The sequence below is a fragment of the Eptesicus fuscus genome, chromosome 7 (genome assembly GCF_027574615.1).
Source record: "Eptesicus fuscus isolate TK198812 chromosome 7, DD_ASM_mEF_20220401, whole genome shotgun sequence".
Lineage (NCBI taxonomy): Eukaryota > Metazoa > Chordata > Mammalia > Chiroptera > Vespertilionidae > Eptesicus > Eptesicus fuscus.
This window is the reverse complement of record NC_072479.1, coordinates 42,278,570-42,301,047: the sequence shown is the minus strand read 5'-3', so window position 1 is coordinate 42,301,047 and position 22,478 is coordinate 42,278,570. Positions and strand designations below refer to the sequence as shown.

The 22,478-nt window shown below is 40.8% G+C and overlaps 1 protein-coding gene across 1 annotated transcript in view; it reads right to left on the bottom strand.

The window, feature by feature from the left end:
• BEST3 (bestrophin 3) overlaps window positions 1-11,169 on the bottom strand; it is a 37,674-nt gene extending 26,505 nt beyond the window's left edge. Inside the window, exons 1-4 of the mRNA XM_054718397.1 lie at window positions 11,108-11,169; window positions 9,076-9,245; window positions 5,802-5,896; window positions 5,105-5,338 (exon numbers count right to left, since the gene is read on the bottom strand). Coding sequence (XP_054574372.1) covers window positions 5,105-5,338; window positions 5,802-5,896; window positions 9,076-9,227 — 481 coding nt within the window. The 5' untranslated portion in view covers window positions 9,228-9,245; window positions 11,108-11,169. The remainder of the gene's footprint in view (window positions 1-5,104; window positions 5,339-5,801; window positions 5,897-9,075; window positions 9,246-11,107) is intronic.
• Between the last annotated feature and the right edge of the window lie 11,309 nt (window positions 11,170-22,478).

The following is a 22,478-nucleotide window of genomic DNA, read 5'->3' as shown; positions in this document are numbered from 1 at the left end:
AATCTACACACACACACACACACACACACACACACACACACACACACGCGCACACATGTTTGTATTTGCTTGCAACTTGAATTGCGGTTTGATGGAGTAAGTTCTGCTACTTCAAGGCAAATTTTATTGCCCTCAAGCCAAAGGACTAATTAAGCCCATTGACAAACAATACTCCACTGGTCATAGATTTTGTCTGTACATTGATCTATTTTTCCTTGGTTGCAGCTGAGGCAGATGTCTTGCCTTTAAAGCAGAGTGTGCAGATGAGGCTCTATTACCAGGAGAGCTACAAGCTCTGCATCTGAAAACCTGAAGGCAGAATGGGTTTGTTGCCAGTTCTTTCTGAAAGAGGAAGTTATGATTCAGCAACCGAGCCCTTCTCAGAGAGATGACTTTTTCAGGAACATTGCAAAGTGCCTGGCTCGTTTTCATCTTTGCATTTCCCATATGAATGGAATGAAGCCACCAGATTCAACTACAGCTGTCCTCTAAATTCAGTGGTAGAAGATTAGAAATCCCTGCCAACTGGGAAAATCAAGGGGAGGCGAAATGAGATTGAGAGAGAGATGGAGTCACACTGTGAAGGCATTGTGTAGGGCTGTCTGTCAGACATTTTATACAATGAACCACAGTCAGATATGTGTGGTTCACAAAACAGTGATTCGCTCTTCTACCCAATGTTTTCCATCCCATCCCATTCCATCCTATTCCATTTAAGATGCTGGTTGTAAGCCATGCCATTAACATGACTCAAGAACCCAATACTAAGTTACAACTCACAGTATAGAAGCTCAAAATAGGAAATGGTTGAGTAAAATCAGTTTCTGGAGCAGCTATGCTGAACAAAGACAGAGAAACCCCTCTGTGTTCCCGATATGAGTCAGCCATCTCCCCACCCCTAAATCAGGATCCTATGTGGTAATTCACTGCCTTACACACATGACACACAGGAACTACTAGTATCATACACAAAGTCAGTGCTCTTACCTCCTCACTTGCCCAGGTAGCCAAGAATTTCATTAGCCCTCTGTGACTAGATTTGAGATGATTTGCAGATAAAGTTGAGGAGTTAATAGATGTACCTAGTGCCATGGTCGGCAAACTGCGGCTCGCGAGCCATATGCGGCTCTTTGGCCCCTTGAGTGTGGCTCTTCCACAAAATATCACGGCCTGGGCGAGTCTATTTTGAAGAAGTGGCATTAGAAGAAGTTTAAGTTTAAAAAATTGGGCTCTCAAAAGAAATTTCAATCGTTGTACTGTTGATATTTGGCTCTGTTGACTAATGAGTTTGCCGACCACTGACCTAGTGCAATGGTTCCTAAACTTTGCTACATATTAGAATGGTTTGGGGATCTTTAAAAAACCACTGATGCACCCTATTCCCATGGAACCTAACTCCTGGGAGGGAGAGTCAGACACCAGTATTTCCAGAAGATCTCTGGTGATTCAAACTAGCACAACGACCCTGTGTGCATGGAATCACATGGCAAGCTGGCCATGTCAGCGTTTTTGTCCGGGTCCGATCCTGCAGTGCTGCTGGGGAGCTTGTTAAAAATGCGGATTCCTAGCTCCTAAGCCCCAGAGATTCTGATTCCGTCCATGGCCTGGGAACCCGCCATTGAAATAAGTCCCTCTGGTAATTCAATGAGCATGGTCTACACTGACACTTTGAGAAACATTGAGTGGGGGCCTTGATTTAACTCCTAAAAGAGATCTTTGGGGAGCCTCAGACACTGACCAGCCGAGACTGCCCGTGCGTGGCCCCGATTCAGGGAGGGCTAGCTCTCCTGCGCACCCTCTTCCCCTGTGTAACGCAAGTGCACGCGGTGCGTCAGGTTTCACTCACAGGATGACATTCTGTCTGTCTGGGCTCATCATGTGAGGCTGTAGGGAAACTGACTCAGCCTGTAAAAGTTCAGCCAACGGAGGGAAAACTGGCACCGCTGTGAATACCACTGTCCCTTGATCATCTCTCCTGTAACACAGAGCAGCTGGAGGTTTCAGGGACCTAGGAGCCCCAGAGGCATGCAATGCGCCCGGGAAAACTTGAACAGGAGACCACACGGCAGAAAGTCAATAAAACACAAAATCCATTCGGTCTTACTTAGTGAGAGAAGATCACAGGTTAAATGATCTGAAAACGCCAGAAACTCAAACGGGGCTCGCCTTCCAGCCAGTGCCTCTAAAGTTAGAATCTTTATCTCACCAGCGGCTTGACAATTGGGAGCTTGCTTAGTTGTATTAAGGTCTGTTAACGATAAGCATGGAAAGAAATTCCCAAGGGCTCTCATTAAGCTCTTTCTAGTCGTAGAAGAAGCTCAAGAAACTTCATATTAAAGCTTCCAGGGCTTTAAGAAAAGCAGAGTGCCCTTTCCTCAAATTCCACTCTCTTCTCACCATTCTTACGGGCCCAGAAGGGAATTATTTTAGAGAAATAGAAATACAACATAGAGATATGAAATTTAGCTGTGCTTGTGACTGTCTCAGGAAGAGATTCATGTAAGAAAAGATTTGTAATAATTTTTACTGATCTTTGAGGACATGGGCCATATCCATTCTTGCTTACAGCTGCACTCCAACCAACTGAGCAACCCGGCCGGGGCACAACTCAGCCTTCTTGAGCTCAGGTCTGCCCAGAGGCCCCCCAAGCCTCTCCATCCCCAGCCATCCTGGCTTCCTCCTGATTTGCTTTTAATACGAAGATGACGCTGAGAGGATGAGATTTGTTTTGAGAACTGCGCATGGTGTCTGGTTCCTGTCAGAATGCACTCTCTTCATTTCAAGGATGCATCAGGACTAGAGAAAGATCACCTTTATTCATCCAAGTCAACTTTAGCTCTCACTCATCAGTTTGGAATGGGTCAAACCTTTCTCATTTATTTTTAGGTCTTTCTTCAGATGTGGTAATTCTTACTGCATTTGATCCTATAGATGTTGGGGTAAGAAAATTAAGTTATCAAGTAGCGTTTGCAACTTGATCATTCTGAAGCACTATTCACCTTTTACATTTGGAGGCGGTGTGGCAGTTAATTTTTAAAAGTTTCTACTGAGTTTACATCATGATATACCTGTGCACTTGCCAGGCCATGGTAACATCCGCCTGAATCCTTAACTACGGTACATTGCACCCTGCTGCTTTCTCACATCTGTAACCCCAACAACATCCTCTGCATCCTTCCTTATTTATTTCTTCCCTGACTTTTTCAAACTCCTGGTCCTTTAGTTCAAGAAGACCTAGGATGTCACATCAAACAAGTCTTCTAAAGTGACCAAAGAGCCATGTTATGCTGTTGTGCTAGGTCAGTGATCGGCAAACTCATTAGTCAACAGAGCCAAATATCAACAGTACAACGATTGAAATTTCTTTGGAGAGCCCAATTTTTTAAACTTAAACTTCTTCTAACGCCACTTCTTCAAAATAGACTCACCCAGGCCGTGGTATTTTGTGGAAGAGCCACACTCAAGGGGCCAAAGAGCTGCATGTGGCTCGCGAGCCGCAGTTTGCCGACCGCGGTGCTAGGTGATTTCATTATTTCTAGGGAGAACTCCTGTGACATTTACCATGTGCCAGATAGTGCTGTAAACACTTGGCAAATGTTAACTTGATTAATCCTCACAGGAAGCTAATGAGGTATATGAGATAGGTGGTATTATAAATTACCATAAACTCATTTTATGGATGAGGAAACTGAAGCATAGAAAGGTTAAGAAACGCACACAAAGTCATGTAGCTAGTAAGTGGTAGAGGAAGAATTTGAACTCTTACTCTGTGTTCTTAGTCACTATCTATATTTCCCATCTAACAAGGCAAAGCCAAACCAAACCACCCCCCCCCCAAAAAAAAAACCCCTCCAAAAATACTATCCTTTAAAAAAATGTATTTTCAAGGACATTTTAGAGGAGAATAGACCCAGCAACCTAATTTGAGAGCATACTCAATATAAAAATGGAATCATCTCATGATTCCTTTGTCTTGTACACATTCATTAATCCATTCCAATAAACACTTCTATCTATTAACAAGAATCCAGCACAACAACCAATATTTATTCTGCATATGCCAACACTTATCTCATTTAATCCTTATCCCATTGAAGGCTGGTTTAACTCACAGCTTTTTCTCTAAATATTAACACATCAAAGAGAACCATCTTCCAACATAATCTTTACTCAGCATAGTGTGTCTGGGAGCCCAGGAAGGATAATGGCATCTGCTGTGAGAAATAGGAGAGACAATAGACCCACTGAAGTGACCTTTTACTGCACCTCTCTGGGTCTGCCTCGATAAAACCCACTTTGCTGGTTCCTACCAGAATCTCCTAACGTTTTGGGAAAAGTATTCATTTAGGAGTTCTGAGCCTGGATTACAACTGTGTGCTGTGTGATCCAGGGCAGGTCATAACCTCTCTGAGACTGTTTCCTACTTTTCTCATTTTTTTTAAAGTCCAAGGGAAATGATATTTATGAAAATGGATTAACTGTAAAGTGGTAGAAAACGTAAGGTAATATTATAGATGGTTTATATATTTTTATCGATTTCAGAGAGAAAGGGAGAGGGAAAGAGAGATAGAAACATCAATGATGAGAGAGAATCATCCATCAACTGCCTCCTGCACACCCACTACTGGGGATTGAGCCTGCAACCTGGGCTTGTGCCCTTGACCGGAATCAAAACCTGGGACTCTTCATTCCCCAGGCCGACGCTCTATCCACTGAGCCAAACCAGCTGGGGCTAGATGGTTTAAATAAAGATGATAACAGTGACCATATTTACCTAAAGGCCATGTGACTGTTGCTTCTCCTCCTCCAAACCCTCGAGTAAACCTTTTGAGGGCAGGAACCATGTCTTATCATTTTCCCCTCTGGAGACTGTTTCTAGCACATAGTAGTTAACCAATACATATTTCGTGAATGAATGAATGAATGAATAAAAGGGATTTTCAAAGGGATTTTGAAGGTTCCCATATAGGTTGAGAGGAGCCCACGGGAGGAAAAGCCATATAGGTTGAGAGGAATTTTGAAGGTTCCCATATAGGTTGAGGAATTTTGAAGGTTCCCATATAGGGTGAGAGGAGCCCACGGGAGGAAAAGCCATTCACAGTACCTGCTTCCACCACGTGGTCCATCGTTGGGAACCTTTTGTACACAGCGGTGCTCACCGAGCGGAAGATGAGCAGGGACGTGAGATTGACATAGCGCATCAGGGTCCTCCGGAGCAGGCGCCCGCGCTCGTCCCTGCCGTGCACGCTGCTGGAGATGAGGAACATCAGCCTGTCTGGCCAGGGCAGGTTCACAAACTGGTTCCACCATCGGTTCACCACCAGAGTAACATAGAACCCTGGAGAACAGCAGGAAAACCATAAAGCACTTTCTTAGAGCAGACACGTCAACACTGATGCTTTTAGCAGAAGTTTAGCCTTTTTACGGTTTGGGGTATAACAATGCGTTGTTATCCAGACCTTATGATGTCGCCCTCCAGAAAAAAACACTGTAATTTGTGCCTGGCAATGCCGTAGCACCCAGTAAAGTGGGTATTAGAACTCAAAAATTGACAGCAAAAATGGAGGGTTAGTGAAGAGAAAGCTTCATTGTCCAATAGCAGATCATTACCTCAAACTTGTTGGGGATTAATTTAGCGAAAGCAGCCCTGAAGGTGAACCTTACGGGTGGTTCTTGTTCTATTGCAAGCGGTGGCTTTTCAGGCATGCCTTGCAGCTCAGAAACACTCCCATGCAGAGTCATCGGTGTCATCCTAACGGAGACAGTTGTGCGGCTGCATTCTGCGTGTGACCTATACTTACCAAGCACAAAGGTTACTGGAATTTGTTCAGCATATCTGTCACAGTAAATTGATAATTTTTCAAAGTAACGTTTTTGGGCTCCTGTAAGTAACAATCTGGAGCAAAAATAAAATGCACAGCCCTTTATATTATACTTCTGCACCTGCTTTGCAAGTGATATTCAGTGCAAACAATTAAGCACAAATAATCTTTAAAAAATTTTTTAAGGAGCAATAACTTTTTCCTTTCTACCTAAGCTGATGTATCTCAAAAGCTGAATCTTTCCAGTACTAATGTTTTTACTAGTAGTACATAAATGTTATTGGCCACTAGATTTATTAAACATTTTATTTTTAAAGACTTTATATTTTAAACTTTTATATGATTAATGCATTGGATTTGGAGCACAATACCTCATAAAATAGTTTGTTTTTCAATCATTCATTAGATGTACTCAAAGAGAAAAAAAAATCTTGATTAAGAGGATTACAGTAATTAAGTTATTATTGAATAATCACCCTGAGTTTGACATCTTGATCTTACTTTTTCTTGAATATGCTACTCAGCACATTCTTGATTTTCTATATTGTATTTCAAGGGATAGTATAACTTTATTTTAAAGCCTGCAATTATTTAAAATATAAAATAACAGATTTAACAATTAGAAGTGGAAATTATTATTATTATATTTGGTGGGTTTATATTAACATAGTATAAATATCAAAATTTATATTATAGATCTGACCCAAATTCACTTCATGATACTGTTAAAACATAAATTCATTTAATGGAACTATTATTAATATTTATGCTGCAGGGAGGAGATTCAGAGTCAGAAGGAATGTCTCCAGGCACGTTAATAATGATCAAAATCTGGAAAGAGAAGCAACAGAGATGAATTTGCGTCAGTGAATGAGTGTAGCTGCTCCAAAGGAGAAAGGAAGCCCTTGGAAAGGCCCACGTCAACATGCTTCAGAGGCCTATTTGGGTCAGTGGAACCTTGATAAAGGAAGTAGAGGGATAATGAGGGAACAGTGAGCCACCAATCAGATTACAGATGAAGGAATGGGAGCTGGTGCTGACAAAGAAGGGGTGCGGGGTATGGGGCGTGGGGTGGGCCTCAGCTTTGGAAGAGGTGTCAGAGATTCTGGAGTCAGGAGGAGCTGGCGGGAGAGGCATCACCTCTTTGCAGAGCCCATCGGGTCATGCTGATGAAAAGTTACAGCCAGAATGGTTTCAGATGCTCAAATAGAAATGGTCAAAGAGGATTTAATGGTGGAAAGCACAGGCCATAGGGTCAGGGGAAGCCGGGTTTGAATTCCAGATCTGCCACTTACAGATTTAACTTTGAGCATATTTTAAAATCTCTCTGAGCCTCTGTTTTCTCATGTGTAAATGGGGATAATAATATCTCTGCATCAGGGATGTTATGAGGATTAAATAAGATATAAAACAACATAACACCTGGTGTTGTACTTAATCAATAACAAAGTGATTGTTATTATTAATAATTGGCTAAAGGAAAAAATATTTAACTAATAGACACATAGAAATTTTACTAGTTAGAAAGCACTATAGCGATTATTTCGTCAAATCCATAAAAAATTAGGAAGATATGTAATCAAATTAATGAATTCCGGCGCTGTCTTATGACTTTTGCTAAATATATTTATTTGCCTTTAATAGGATAAAAAAAAACTTAGGGTCATTTGTAGACACCAGAAGAAAACTATGTCTATATTTTTCTACATGTATACTTGACTTTTTTGACAAATTCAACCTATAGTTTTTGGTGTACCTTTGATCAAGATATAAGAATCTATTTTAACAAGCTTTTACAATTAGACTTCAAAAAATGAAGAATGACTTGAACTAATGGTTATTGTTATAAGTGTAAGCACTCTTTGGTTTTTAGAAAAAAATATATGCATATAATTTTGTGGAGTATAAATAAGATATTGGAGCAAAAGTTAAAGCTCCATGGAGCATTTCTGGCTACAATGCAACCGTTCTAAGGGCTATTCTATTCTAAGCAGCAGTAGCAGCAATAATTCACATTAGTAAAAATAAACTGAGACAATCCGTGTCATGTGTCTTTCATCATCTCATATTCTGAAGGATTAGGTAAGACATAAATAAGTTGTCAAAATACTATTATCAGAGATATCTGAAAAATTATTAGAGGTTTTTAATAAAACATTCCATTTAAAGACATTTGGCCAAAATGTATACCAATATATATGTTTATTGAAATAGTGATTTTGATAGTTAGCTACATAGATCTTTCTATTTTACTTTTGATAATTATCAGCCAACCAAATTAATATCCCTCTTCTTCAAGTGGGGTCCTATTGCTGCAAGGAAGAATGTAGGTGAGAGCAATGCTATACAAATGTGTTCATTTGTATGCAGAAGAAAAATAACAAATGGATGTACATAGAAAAGGTGGAAATACAGCTTCAAAAACCTTGAGCTTTTCTATTTTGTTTTAATTCTCCCCAGAGAAGAAATATATGCAATCAATTTTAATTTAAAAAAGCTAAAAAAGCTTCTATTTTATAATACTGGTAAAATTGTATTAAGACTGATTTTTAGTCATAAAAGTATTTTTTGGACATAATATTGCTCACATTTTCTGTCAATCTGACAGGCACAGGTTGTGAAGTGATAAGGAATAAACACCCCCTTTTGTAAATAGCACGGCCTGAGCTCAGAAGATATAAAGACAATCAGTGAGTTTTCTGGCCTTTTCTTTAGTTGAGGTATTGGTGAGGTTGGTAGACTCCAGGCAAAAGGAAGGGAATTTCCTAGATTAGGTGTATATGCCTGATAGACACCAACCACAAATACGTTCATTACAATGGTAGTTGCTATAAGCTCTCAAATTACAAATTCAAACTATGAGCGACATAGTTGAGAGAGGCGCCAGAAAGTATTCATTTGTGGACTTTGCCATTCAAAATCATTACATATCGGGGATCTACTAGTAAGTATAACTCTTCCATTCGGTGCCTCTAGCAACATTCTTGACCCGCAACTAATGCCTCGTCACGATCACTTCAGGAGGGGCTGGAATGAGAACCACCTGAACATGACAGGGTGAGTCTATTCACCATCCTAAAAACGGTCGGTGTGGAGTAAAATACCCTTGTCCCGGGGAGAAGGCAACAGAGAGGATCGTGCAAAGGAGGTTCCATAGGCCAAAGTCAGCAGCCACCGCAGGGCTCAGGTTTTTGAGACTGTATTCTCACGTGATACTTGATGGCCACCGAGGGAGACATGCAAAGGAAAGTACCTGTACACCAAACTTATTGCTGTGTAAAAAACAGCAAAAACAATAAACTCCCTGTACAGTAGTTTGTAGATGCTGCCTCTCCACTTGAGGAGTAACCTATGAAATCCAAAAAAAGTCGCATTGGCTACCTTACTGGAGTAAGTGACAGTCATCTTGGATAGCTTTTTTTTCTAGAAGAGCAAGAAGACAAAATACAAGTAAGAAGCACATTTCAGACCAAGCAAAAGTCTGCATCTCAAAGGAAACCCACCCCATCAACCAGTCAGCCATCTCCCCGCTTTTTGCCTTTCTCAGTTTGCACAATTTGGAATTTGGACACAACCACCATCTTGGTGCTAAAGTGCTTAGTAGAAAAAGGAGGAAAACCATCTCTGGAAAGAGTAATATCAGCAATTGGAAGCTTGCCTTAATTTCTAAGTATTACTTTTAGATTACATAGCCATTCCTCCATAAATATTTGAATACATAAATGAGATATATGAGATAGGTTGTCATATTACCTATCATATACTTTCTTAACACACAGGAAGATTTGGGGTATTCATATGCTATATTGATTGACATTTTCAAAAGCAGTGGCCAAACTTATTCTTTGGGCCTTTCTTTGCTAAAGTATGTACAGAGGTATTTATTTATTTTACCCTTAAACTTCCAAAGGGGAAGTTATGGCTCTCTTTTTAGAAATCAGGAGACGTTGTTAGAAAGAAGCAAGACTCACACCGCCAGTGTGGCTCAGTGGTTGAGCATCAACCTATGAACTGAGAGGTCACGGTTCGATTCCCAATCGGAGCACATGCCCGGTTTGTGGGCTTGATCCAGTGTGGGGTGTGCAGGAGGCAGCCGATCAATGATTCTCTCTCATCACTGATGTTTCTGTCTTTCTCTCCCTCTCCCTCCCTCTCTGAAATCAATAAAAATAAAAAAAATTTAAAAAAAAGAAACAAAAAAAGAAGCAAGCCCTTGTGGGAAGTTAATGGATTGCTTGTGCTGGTTTTAACTGGTTGTGGTGTCTCTCTAACGGAGCTCCGAGGGGATAGCTGGCACTCTGGGTACTTTAACAGATAGACAAACGCTGGGCCGCAGTGATACTAACAACGGTGCACTTTCCCATTGGAAAATGTAGCACAAACTGCGCAGGGACGGCTCACTTTCTGTTTGGAGCTAAAAAAACCGAGGCCGTTATTTAGGACTCTTTCCACTTGGAGCTGTTCCAGGGGTGTGGGTAGGGTGAGAACTGGGCCCCAAAACTCAGTTTTCAGTGAGTTCTTGGGAATTCCATTGCTTTTCACCAAGAGATTAAACATTCAGGTTTTGAGAAGATGGCCCAAAGCTCATCTTTGAAATTCCTGCTCAACTGCTCTCTAACATGGAACCCAGGTAAAATGAGATTTCTTTGAAACCTTTTGATTTTTCTCCAAGGGATTTATGAGGAAAGTCTTAGGGAGCTACTTAGACTGAAATTATACAGTAGAGCTTTTAGGCAGAATTGTACAAGACACAAGAAATAAATCCTATAGCCAATTTCTTGTATGAAGTAGCCTATAGCACACATTTTACTATAAACAAGAAGTTCTGCTTTTATTTCAAGCTGGGAAAACAATCCAATTCTAATTTGCCTGTTTCCCTAAGGAAATAAAACTCTGGGACTCTATTCACGGTATTACTTTTTTGTTTTGGTAATCACCAATTTAAGCCTTCAATATTCCTGATTTCAATTAAAAACAACAACCCACGGCCTTTTGGCATGAGCGAGTGGCATTACGAAAGGATGGGACTCCTGCCACAGCACCAGTCTCATATTTCCACCCTTACCTTGTCTATTTGTCTAATGTGAATACAGCCAAAACTGGGAGAGGACCATAATAAATTCAGCCCTTTTCATAACTATCACAGCCGTTTTAAAGCATATTCCTCAAATAACTCTCTTTCCTGGAACAGTTCAGCCTTGTCGTTAAGCTCTGTCAGAAAAACAAAGACCAGATAGAGGAGAGGTCGGAATGAAAACGCAGAGGTGTACTCTCTGGGCACTAACCTATTTATCTGATTTGGAGTCTCCGACAGGAAAGAAAATCTTCAGGCGCCCCCTGACCAGGGCCCTCCGGGTCGGCGAGGCACTCTCGGTTTCACCCTGTGCTCGTGCACAGTCAGGTTTTCTTTCTGTTTTCTGGCCACTGAGAGCACCCAGACAAGCACAGGGGTTAAATGATTTTCCACTTGTGGAGGCCTGTTTATGCCAATTTGCCCAATGATGACAGTTATAGCCGGGAACAAACAGAAGCAGCAGCTGCTGATGTGGCTTTTTTCTAATCTATAATTATAACTCCACCTGCCGCCCCGAGTACCCCTTTGAATGAGAAGTCGGAGGTGACGTGAAGGAGGACGGGCCGGTTAGGTCTGTTATTTTCATTTTGACTTTGCCCTGGGATCAAGGAAGAAAGAGCCATTTTCCCCCTAAAGAGCTCCGAGGAGGCTCCACCGGCCAAAAAAGGGAATTAGGACAGGCTGTGTGTGCTCAAAACACAGAGTGAATTCTCCTGAAGCCATAAACCGGGGCAGACAAGAATATAAACAGGATTTACACTCATTGGAGAGGTATGGAGAGTGCTCTTGCTCTTCCATTAAAAGCAACAAGCATGCATGCTGGAGAGAGACTGGCTTTCAGAAGAGCACAGAGAATCATTGCGTGCGATGGCCCAGGGTGGTGGGAAGAGATGACACACGGATTTGCTACCTTTGTTATCTTTCCATGGTTGGCTAGGAGGATTTTCTAGTTATTAACAATGTTTTCTCTTAGATTATGCCACCATATTTTTTCTTCTCAAAAGAGAGAGTCCTAGAGAGCATTCTTTAAATAGCGACATGAATAGTTTCAGGACCAATTCTTATAATTTTCCCAAACCCTCTAAAGTAACATGGGCACCAAGCACCTTAAGCTTAAATAAAACAACTACAAGAACATGTATTTTTTTGTGGAGAAAGATGTAGGAAATTATGCTTCTAAAATTGGGAAGACACACATTTAAAAGTGTTTCTACAGTTTTCTTAAGTTTCAGCTGCATGAGACTGGTTTCTGTATCAAACTATGAGCACCTTCGGGCCAAGACGGTTGTAGGTGTCTGATTTCTTGCCGCATCCCGGTTCATGGTTCCGGCATGGAGCCCCGCGTGCAGTGACTATTCCATAGGGATTTTTTTTTTGTTTGCTTATCATCTTATCTTCACTAAGACACTTCTCTTAGTACATTTGGGGAAATTTGTGAACATTTTAAAAGCAAATATACAGTTGTGTACATTTTATATTTGGGTTGCTGTCAAAAGTGGTAGGATAGACCTGGTGTTGCATTTAGAAAGGTTTCCAAGATGGATAGATGCTATGAAATTTTAGTAAGTCTAAAGTCAAGTGCTTATGAAATGGAAACATTGGAATATACATATTTTTAATTTTTCACTCTTGCATCTTTTATTGTATGTACGGTAGCCCTCAAACCTGGCCTGATTCCTGGCGGGCCTGCCTGCGTAACTGGAGACCTGACTTCCCCCGGGCACTGTGGCTGCTGTCGCCGACATGGCGATCGTGTTCTTCTCTCCCATCAGGCTGCTTTGACGAATGACTAATCAAGGTTCAGATAATATTCTAAATTCAAATTAGTCAACAATGATTAGATTGAATGAGCAAAGTCCCATTAGTGAGCTCTGAGTCTGGTGGCTATTCCTAACTGGTATAGAAAGATGTCATTTAGAAATGAACTCATTAGAGGGGACAAGCCACGATAGCCTTTTTCAAAATATCTAACAAACACCAAATCACAAAGTTAACTGTTCATATGACTTTTTGAAGAAAATTTGAAAGTTCATTGTTTCAAATAGGTATTTTCCTAGATTCTAAAAGTGTCACATGTTTATTAAAAAATAAAGAAAAAACAACAGGTGAAGAAGGGAGGGGTACTCTCCCGTGCTGCCCTAGAGGGGTGATCATCGTTTGGCATAAAGTTCATCTTTATAGACTTTTGTAGAACATATTTTAACTCATAATTAACAACAAACATTATGATAGACACTTAGGCAATTTCAGGGCTCTATGAAGTAACACTACCAGTCATATTTTCTTTTTTAAAGAATAGTTTATTGACTTTCAGAGAGAGAGGAAGGGAGAAGAGAGAAATGAGAGCATAACATCGATCAGGCTTCCTCCTGCACAACCCAGGCATGTGCCCTGACCAGGAATTGAACCAGGTACCTTTGGGTGCACCAGCTGATGCCCAACCAACTAAACCGCACCGGCCAGGGCGTATTTTCTTTTGACAACAAGCATCAGGTTATGTGATCCCGACCACTTTGGTTTTCAACAGTCCTGATATACACATCTGATGCTGATTCCACTCAACCTTCAGTGACAGGACAATTCATAAAAAAGAAAAACTGATCATTTCTAAGTGATGGGAATACTGACATTCAATCCATAGGTGTCAGGATAAATCACTCTTTGTTCCTTAAGGAAACAGAAAACAAGTTAAGTAGCCACTAACCACCACTTCCTAAAGGAGAACCTGTTATTTTAAAAGCCCCCATTCATTTTAAGCTGATGTACTTATTCCATTGATGTGAGAAATCTTTTTTTCAAATTTCATTTGAGTGCGTGGTTGTACATAGTCATGTGTATGGGAAATTTTGCATTCAAATATTAATCAAAGACCAGAAATTGTTGTATTTTGGAGGATTTGATTCTGACTTTTGGACACTATTAGATGGGGAATAAGGAATCAGAAAACATTTTGAAGAGGAAAAGGGCTTGAGGAAGATCTGTGTTGCAGAAAGGTGAGTCTGTGAGAAGGGTGACTGGTGGACTTGAATGGGCAGGAACTACAGGAAGGAATCAGTTTGAAGGTTATTAAGGTTGTTCTGGTATGAACTTAGGGTGGTGGGTGAGTGTGAAGCAGAGGAAGGATGGTTAGAGAGAGCCCAGAGGAAAACTACCACTGGAGGGTGGAGGACAAGAGGGAGGTAGGGGAGGAAGGGGAGGAGGAAAGACTAGTCAGATATAACCTTTGCTTTGCCCTTTGAGCCCATTTGCTCAGGAAAAACGAGAAGAGAATATGATTTCAAATTTGTTCAGGTTACAAAGTTCTTTTCAGGGTGTCATGTAATGTTGATATTCTTCATTTGACCCTGCGAATAGAAACATTTTATCAGCAAAATTAAATCACAATTAGGAGCTCATGTGCCCCCAAAATGAAGTTATTGAACTAAGTACAGTAAGCTGATCCTCAGTTTTTCTGTTGTTTCTGAGTCTTATTAATTTTGCTATGTGCTGGATTTCTCTAGAAAAAAAGACACTAGTCAGTGTCAACGTATCGAGAAAAATTCATAGAGTAAACTTCGAGAACATTCATTCATTAAGGTGTTTTGCTGTTGTTTGGTTTTCCACAGCAAAATACTTTGGTTCCGTTGGTTTGCGAACCCCTCACGGTGATATTTTCTTCCCTACTGGTAAGTTTTTATTGGCTCAGTGGGACTGTAAGTTTCTTATGGATGCATGCCTTTCTCTTTCTTCTATTTTTTTTTTTCCTATTTACTGGTTGCCTTGATGGATCAGCAGCTGATTGGGATAAGTCATGTGTCCATCCAGATGTGTGGAGGTTCCTGATAAATGTTGCAGAGAAAACTCTGCCAAAAATCAAACAAAACAATGGGAAACCCCCTTAGTTAATTAATCTTTTCTCTTTGATTTCAGGGGAGAAAGAGCGAACTCCTAGAACTAGAAAGACTATTGACTTTCATTATTGCTGAAGCTCTAAACTCATAAGAAACTGGATATTTGAGGAGTCATCATTACTTGCCTTACATAGAGTAATTGTCAACTCAGCAAAACAGAAATGCATTAGTTCAAATTCTGAAGGTTATCTTTTTCTAGTGGAAGGTACAAAATCTTTGTGCTATTTTAGGATAAATGCTTAAAGTCTAGAGAATTATTACTATGGTGCTTAAAGGTACCCTGTACTTTACAATCAATACTATTTCTTAAATAGATAGTACTGCTTAGCTCAGATACATTACAGATTGCTAAAAAAAGGCAACATGGAACCAACTAAAACATCAGTTTAGCCCAGCCGGTGTGGTTCAGTGGTTGAGTGCCGACCTATGAACCAGGAGGTCAAGGTTCAATTCCTGGTTGGGCACATGCCTGGGTTGTGGGCTCAATCCTCAGTGTGGGGCATGCAGGAAGCAGCTGATCAATGATGCTCTCTCATCATTAATGCTTCTATTTCTCTCTCCCTCTCCCTTCCTCTCTGAAATCAATAAAAATATATCTTTAAAAAATCAGTTTAATTTCCCACATGAAAAGGCATGCAAATCTAAGTATATTGTTTATTCCAAACAGCTGTAAAATTCTGCTCCTTCACCCATTCTGGAAATTACATTACTGTACTATATGGGTAAAGGGAAGATACAAGTATATAGGAACAATTCTATGCATAAATACTTGGACAGTTCTAAAATGCCTTTTCTTAGGTGATAAAATGCATGTGGAAATGAAAAACAATTTTTGGTTCTGCTTCTCAAATATGGTGCATTGAGCATTCAGAATCTTTTTAGTTTCTTAACACATAATAACTCTTTAGTAGTGATTACTGCTGGGAGAGTAGTGGGTTTGGAGTAAGAGAGTGAAAGAAAATCTTCAGTTTTATTCCATATAATTTTGTATATTTAAAATAACATCTATATTTTCATATTAATCATGTGCAATAAAATCTTATTTGATGCCACTTCCAAATTTAGACCTCTAACCCAGATAATTTACCCAAATCCAGATTCAATACTTGATATTTCCATAAACATCTCAAACTCAACTTGCCTAAAACTTTTCCCCGAGACATGCTCTACCTGCAATCTTTCATCCCAGTTGAAGATTCCTTCCTCCAAAAAGGCCAATAACTTTGGAGTCAGCCTCAGCTCCTCTCTTTCTCTCACACCATAGTCCACACTTGCAGCAAATCCTATTGGCTCCACTTCAAAATATACTCAGAATCTGTCCCCTCACTCTCTCATCTCACATCCCCGTCCCCACTGCTCGAACCTCATCAGAACCACCACCCTCATTCTCCCAGCAGCCCTCCCTGCTTCTCCAGTCTGTTCTGACAAAAAGGCAGAGTGATCTTATTAAAGGTAAATCAGGTGAGTCAAGTCACTCCCCTGCTCAAAACCCCTCAATGGCTCTTGATTTCTCTGAGTAAAAGGCATGGCCTTCCATGGTCTGCAAGGTCTTTCATGGCTTGTTTTCATTCCATCTCTGGTCTCATTTTCTTTCACTCTCACCTAATCTGTGGACCCCTCTGCCGCCATACCGGTCCCCTTTCCTTCCTCCAACATATCAGGTGTGGGCCCATCTTAAAGCCTAAAATGGCCAGTCTTCCTGCCTGGAACACTCTTCCTCCGGGTCTCCAAGGGGCTGTCTCCCTCACCTCTTTCAAGTCTTGCTCAAACATCTCAATAAACCAATCACCCTACTTAAATTTGCTGCTGACTGCATTTATGAGGAGCGCTCTCACCCCATAGCATCCTGATCCCTCGTACTGCGCTACTTTTATTTTTATTTTTGATTTTTTACAGAGAGGAAGGGAGAGGGATAGAGAGTTAGAAACATCGATGAGAGAGAAACATCAATCAGCTGCTCCCTGCATGTACTGGGGATGTGCCTGCAACCAAGGTACATGGCCCTTGACCGGAATCGAACCTGGGACCCTTCAGTCCGTAGGCCGACGCTCTATCCACTGAGCCAAACCGGTTAGGGCTACTTTTGTTTTTTATCCACACTGCTTATCTCCTTTGAATACAGGGTGGGACAAAAGTAGGTTCACAGTTGTTTGTATGAAAAATAACACAATAATAAATAAAGAATAATAAAGAATAAACTGTGTTTCATGTACTCACAACTGCAAACCTACTTTTGCCCCACGTTGTATATCCTATAGTTCACACAATTTTTGTGTTTACTGTCTGTTTATCCCTCTTAGAAGTTTCATGAGGGCAGGGGGCTAGCTGTGTTGTTCAGTGATGAGAACAAAGGACCTCCAGTTCAATAAATATATATTGAATAAATTCATTTGAAAAGAGGCCAGAGAGACTTCCACTGTTTCTCATGATTGTAAATTTCATGAGGACAGGTTCCATGACTTTTCTGTTCATTGCTTTATATCCATTGACCAGAAAAGCATCTGACATTTAGTAGGCACCCTATGCATATTGGTGGAATGAATAAATGAACATATATTTTGATTCAGAGGTTTAGCTAATCTTTTTTTTCATATGAATGGTTTTTATAGAGTTAAAAAAAAAAAAAAGGACTCCATATTTTTCCTGAGGACGTACAGGTTTTTCAGCACTCCGGAAAGCTAAAGAAAATATCATTTAGGAAGCCCTGAGTACCAACTCTGCCTCTGTCTGTACTGGGGAATATGCTACATCTGCATTCTGTGTGTCACCTCGCTTCCGAGTTTCTGGGCCCTGAGCTAACTCAGGACTTTGAGTAGGAGTGTGAATGGTCTCTTCTAGGCAAACCATCTGTAACACTACCTCTCACTGCTTTTTCCTTTTTTTCTCTCTTTTTACTAACCTCCAGGAGATCCAGAGTAGGAGACCACTGCACATTAAATAGCAACAAAGTACTTGAAGATGGATAGAGATAGATATAAATTGGCGTCTACTTCCTGTTGACTACTCCAGAGCATCATGTTGCTCCAGGAATGGGAATGAGCGCTCACTTGGCTAGTGACAAATTCATTGCACACCCTGTAAGATAACAGTGTAATGAAAGGATGAATACAGTCTATGTTCTTTGATGATGGTCTAAGTAGTGATGATATCATTCTTGTGTCTCAGAAGGTGCCTGGGGGTTCTTGACCTTCTGAGATAGGGGATATGATTCTTGATGAAGATTAAATTAGGAAAGTCCTTTAGAAGAATTTAATGACTAAATCCCAATAGCAGACTTTATGAGCGATGTGGCTATTCAGGTCCACTGTTAAAGTGGTATCTCAGAGCCCATTCTGATATATTTTAATATTTCTGTAAGATAAAAATTAAAGTAAATTGAGAATTAAGGATACCTCCTCTCTACACTCATCACCCCCTGCTTACTCTGATAGCTTTGGGATGACTCATTTTCTCTCTCATCCTGTTTTCCAACCAGATTATTAATTGGATTAAATTAAAAACACAAAATTGAGTTGTTAAAAGCACACTCATAGGACTCAACTTCTAGTAGACCTCATGGCACCCTATAAAAACAAATCCTGCCTTTAGCAACATGAGGTATATTTGTGTTAACAAGGCCACTATCCCTTAGTATAGCATTATCTTTTTAATAAAAAGATAAGAGGAAAAATTGTTTCATACAAGTTTTCTTTCCTTCACTCTACAAAACTAGGTGATTGTTTGTCTTGGGCTTCCCTTCTGCAAACCCTTTTAGGGAAATGTTTAATTTTTTGTATTTATCCCTGCTAACTTTATCAATACTTAACATAATTAATAGCTAGTGTATGCACTTACCTTATGACCTAGCAACCCCATTTCCAAGAATCCACTTTGAAGAATAGCTCCATAGTACAAAATACATATGTACCAACTTATTAAATGCAGCATTATTTATTTGCCATTGCAAAATGTTGGAAAGAACCTCAGTGCCCATACACAGGCAATTGGTTGAATAAACTATGGTAATCCACAAAATGGAGAACTATGTAGGTGCAAAAAAGAATAAGACCAATCTCTATAAATTGATATGGAGTGATTTCCAGGATGTATTGAGTGAAAAAAATGCAAAGGAGTGTCTACAGCAAATAAGCACACAAAAAGATGCTCAACATCATTAGTCATTGGGGAAATGCGAATTAGAACCACCAGGAGATACCACTTCAGAGCCACTATGATGGCTATAATTAAAACAAGCAAACATGGGAAATAATAAACGCATGGGAAGATGTGGAGAACTTGGAACCCCCTGGTCCATTGCTGGTGGGAATGTCAAGTGGTGCAGCTGCTGTGGAAGACAGTTTGGTTGTTTCTCACAAAGTTAAAATTACCGTATGACTCAGCAATTCTACTCCTACGTATAGATCACAAAGTATTGAAAATATACCAGATTCAAATAAAACCTTTTACAGTGTTCACAGCAGCACCGGTCACAATAGCCAAAAGTTGGAAAGAACCCAAATGCGTATCAAACTGATGAATGAACAACATGTGGTACATCCATAAATAGAATGATTATTCAGCCATTAAAAGGAATAAAGTACCCATGCATGCTACAATCTGGATGGGCCTCAAAAACATTATGCTAAGTGAAAAAAGCCAGATACCAGAGGTCACACATATTGTATTATTCCATTTATATTAAATATCCAGAATAGGTAAATCCATAGAAAAAGGAAACAGATTAGTCATTGACAAGGGTTATGGGAGAGGGGATCTGAGGAGTAACTTCTCAGTGGGTGTGGGGATTCCTTTTGGGGTGATGAAAATATTGTGGTGCTAAATAGAGGTGATGACTGTACAACATGTGAATGTACTAAATACCAGTGAATTGTACACTTTAAAATAATTGATTTTATGTTATATGAATTGTAATTAAATAATAAAAAAAGAGTGCCTAGGAGAAACCAAGATGGCGGCATAGGTAAACACCTGAACTTGCTGCCTCGCACAACCACTTCAAAACTACAACTAAAAGACAAAATGGACATCATCCAGAACCACAGGAAGGCTGGCTGAGTGGAAATTCTACAACTAGAAGGAAAGAGAAAAGCACACTGAGACTCAGAGGAGGTGCGGAAGTAAAGGGCAGAGGTACGGAGGCGTGCGCAGAAAGGGCTGGCAACTGAGTACTCTGTTGTCTTTTTCAATTGGGAGGGAGACACAAGCTCCCAACTATTGAACTCCAGTTCCAGGTGAGACTCTGGGGACCCAGACTCATACAGGGAGAAACTGGACTGTCTGGCATCGGGCGGAACTCGAGGGCGGCTTTCTCTCAGAGGTGCTTGCAGTGATTACCAAGGGACACTGAGACCTGGGGGCCTCTTAGGACAGGGCTGAAGGTCAGCCATTCCTGTTTGCTCCACCCTGTTGATTCCCTGAGACCCCGCCCCACCCAATTTACAACCCTATCCTAGCTGTGCACAGAGGCGTTTGCATATGAATGGCCAGGCCCTTTGCAATCTAAAATTACCTAACAAACTGCAGCTGGGTCAGAGAGCCCCAGAACTTCCAAAAGAAGGCCCAAGGCTCCACAGCAGCTTGCATTGCTTCACAGCTGGGCCTCATCTGGGCACCTCCAAACCCCAAACAAAGAAGAGGAATCTGCAGATCTCTCCATAGCTCCTGCTGGGTGGCCTCAGGCAGAGGCTAAATTTGCACCTCCTTGGAGACCCAAGATGCAGTGTACCCAGTGGTCAGAGTGGGACCATCCAGATTACAACTCCTCAGATCCATAAGGGACACACTCAGGGGGCAGACTCAGTGAGCACTAAAGCCCCACTGAAGCAAGTCCTGCCCCATAAGGGTGTCTCCAGCACAGAAGTTCTCCCATCGTAGACACAACTGATCCTCACAGCCAATTGGCCTGGAGGTCAATTCCTCTCAGTGATACCAACAATAATCAAGGCTTAACTACAACAAGACTGTGCACACAGCCCACAAAGGGGTGCACCAAGAGTGTCCACCTCAGGTAACTGGGGAGGCTGAGCCACTGGGCCCTATAGGACACCTAGCACACACAGCCACTCTATCGACACAGGAAAGCAGCCAAAATGTGGAGACAAAGAAACAGGTCACAAATGACAGAAATGGAGGAAAGGAAACTACTGGATATAGAGTTCAAAACCATGGTTATAAGGTTTTTCAAGAATTTTCTAGAAACCACCAATAAATTTAGTGAGTCCCTTGAGGATATGAAAAAGGACCAACTAGAAATTAAGCATACACTGACTGAAATAAAGAATAATATACAGAGATCAAACAGCACACTAGAGGATTGCAAGAATCAAGTCAAAGATTTAAAATACAAAGAAGCAAAAAAAACACCCAACTGGAAAAGCAAAAAGAATCCAAAAATATGAAGATAGTGTAAGAAGCCTCTGGGACAACTTCAAGCATAACAACATCCAAATTATGGGGGTGCCAGAAGAAGAGAGAGAGCAAGATATTGAAAACCTATTTGAAGAAATAATGACAGAAAACTTCCCCTACCTGGTGAAAGAAATAGACTTACAAGTCCAGGAAGCGCAGAGAACCTCAAACAAGAGGAATCCAAATTCCACACCAAGACACATCATAATTAAAATGCCAAGAGCAAAAGACAAAGAGAGAATATTAAAAGCAGCAAGAGAAAAACAGTTAGTTACCTACAAGGGAGTACCCATGCGACTGTCAGCTGATTTCTCAACAGAAACTATGCAGGCCAGAAGGGAATGGCAAGAAATATTCAAAGTGATGAATAGCAAGAACCTACAACCAAGATTACTCTACACAGCAAAGCTATCATTCAGAATTGAAGGTCAGATAAAGAGCTTCACAGATAAGAAAAAGCTAAAGGAGTTCATCACAGCCAAACCAGTATTATATGAAATGCTGAAGGGTATTCTTTAAGAAGAGGAAGAAGAAGAAAAAGGTAAAGATAAAAATTATGAACAACAAATACATATCTATCAACAAGTGAATCTAAAAATCAAGTGAATAAAAAATCTGATGAACAGAATAAACTGGTGAATATAATAGAATCAGGGGCATAGAAAGGGAGTGGACTGACAATTCTTGGGGGGAAGGGGGTGTGAGGGGCGCAGGAAGAGCCTGGACAAAAATTGTACACCTATGGATGAGGACAGTGTGTGTGTGGGGGGGGTGGGGGTAAGGGCAGAGGGTGGGGTGGGAACTGGGCAGAGGGGAGCTATGGGAGGAAAAAAGAGGAACAAGTGTAATAATCTAAACAATAAAGATTTATTTTTAAAAAAGAGTGCCTATAGTGTGCCCCCTTTTATGGAAAAAAGGGGGAGATAACATATACATGTATCTGTTCATTTGTATAAAAGACATATAAGAAGTATTAAACCTAATGAGACTGGTTATTCAGAGATTAGGTGGGAATGGGGTAGAAAAAATAAGCAAGTGGGAATGGGGCCATAGGGATTGGGGAGTCACATTTACCTGATATTCCTTTTTATATTTTTATTAGAGGCCCAGTGCATGAAATTCATGCATGTGTGTGGGGGGGTCCCCTCAGTCCAGCCTGTATCCTCTCCAATCCAGGACCCCTCGGGGGACATCCCTCTCACAATCCAGGACCACTGGCTCCTAACTGCTCACCTGCCTGCCTGCTTGATCACCCCTAACTACGCCCCCTGCCAGCCTGATCAC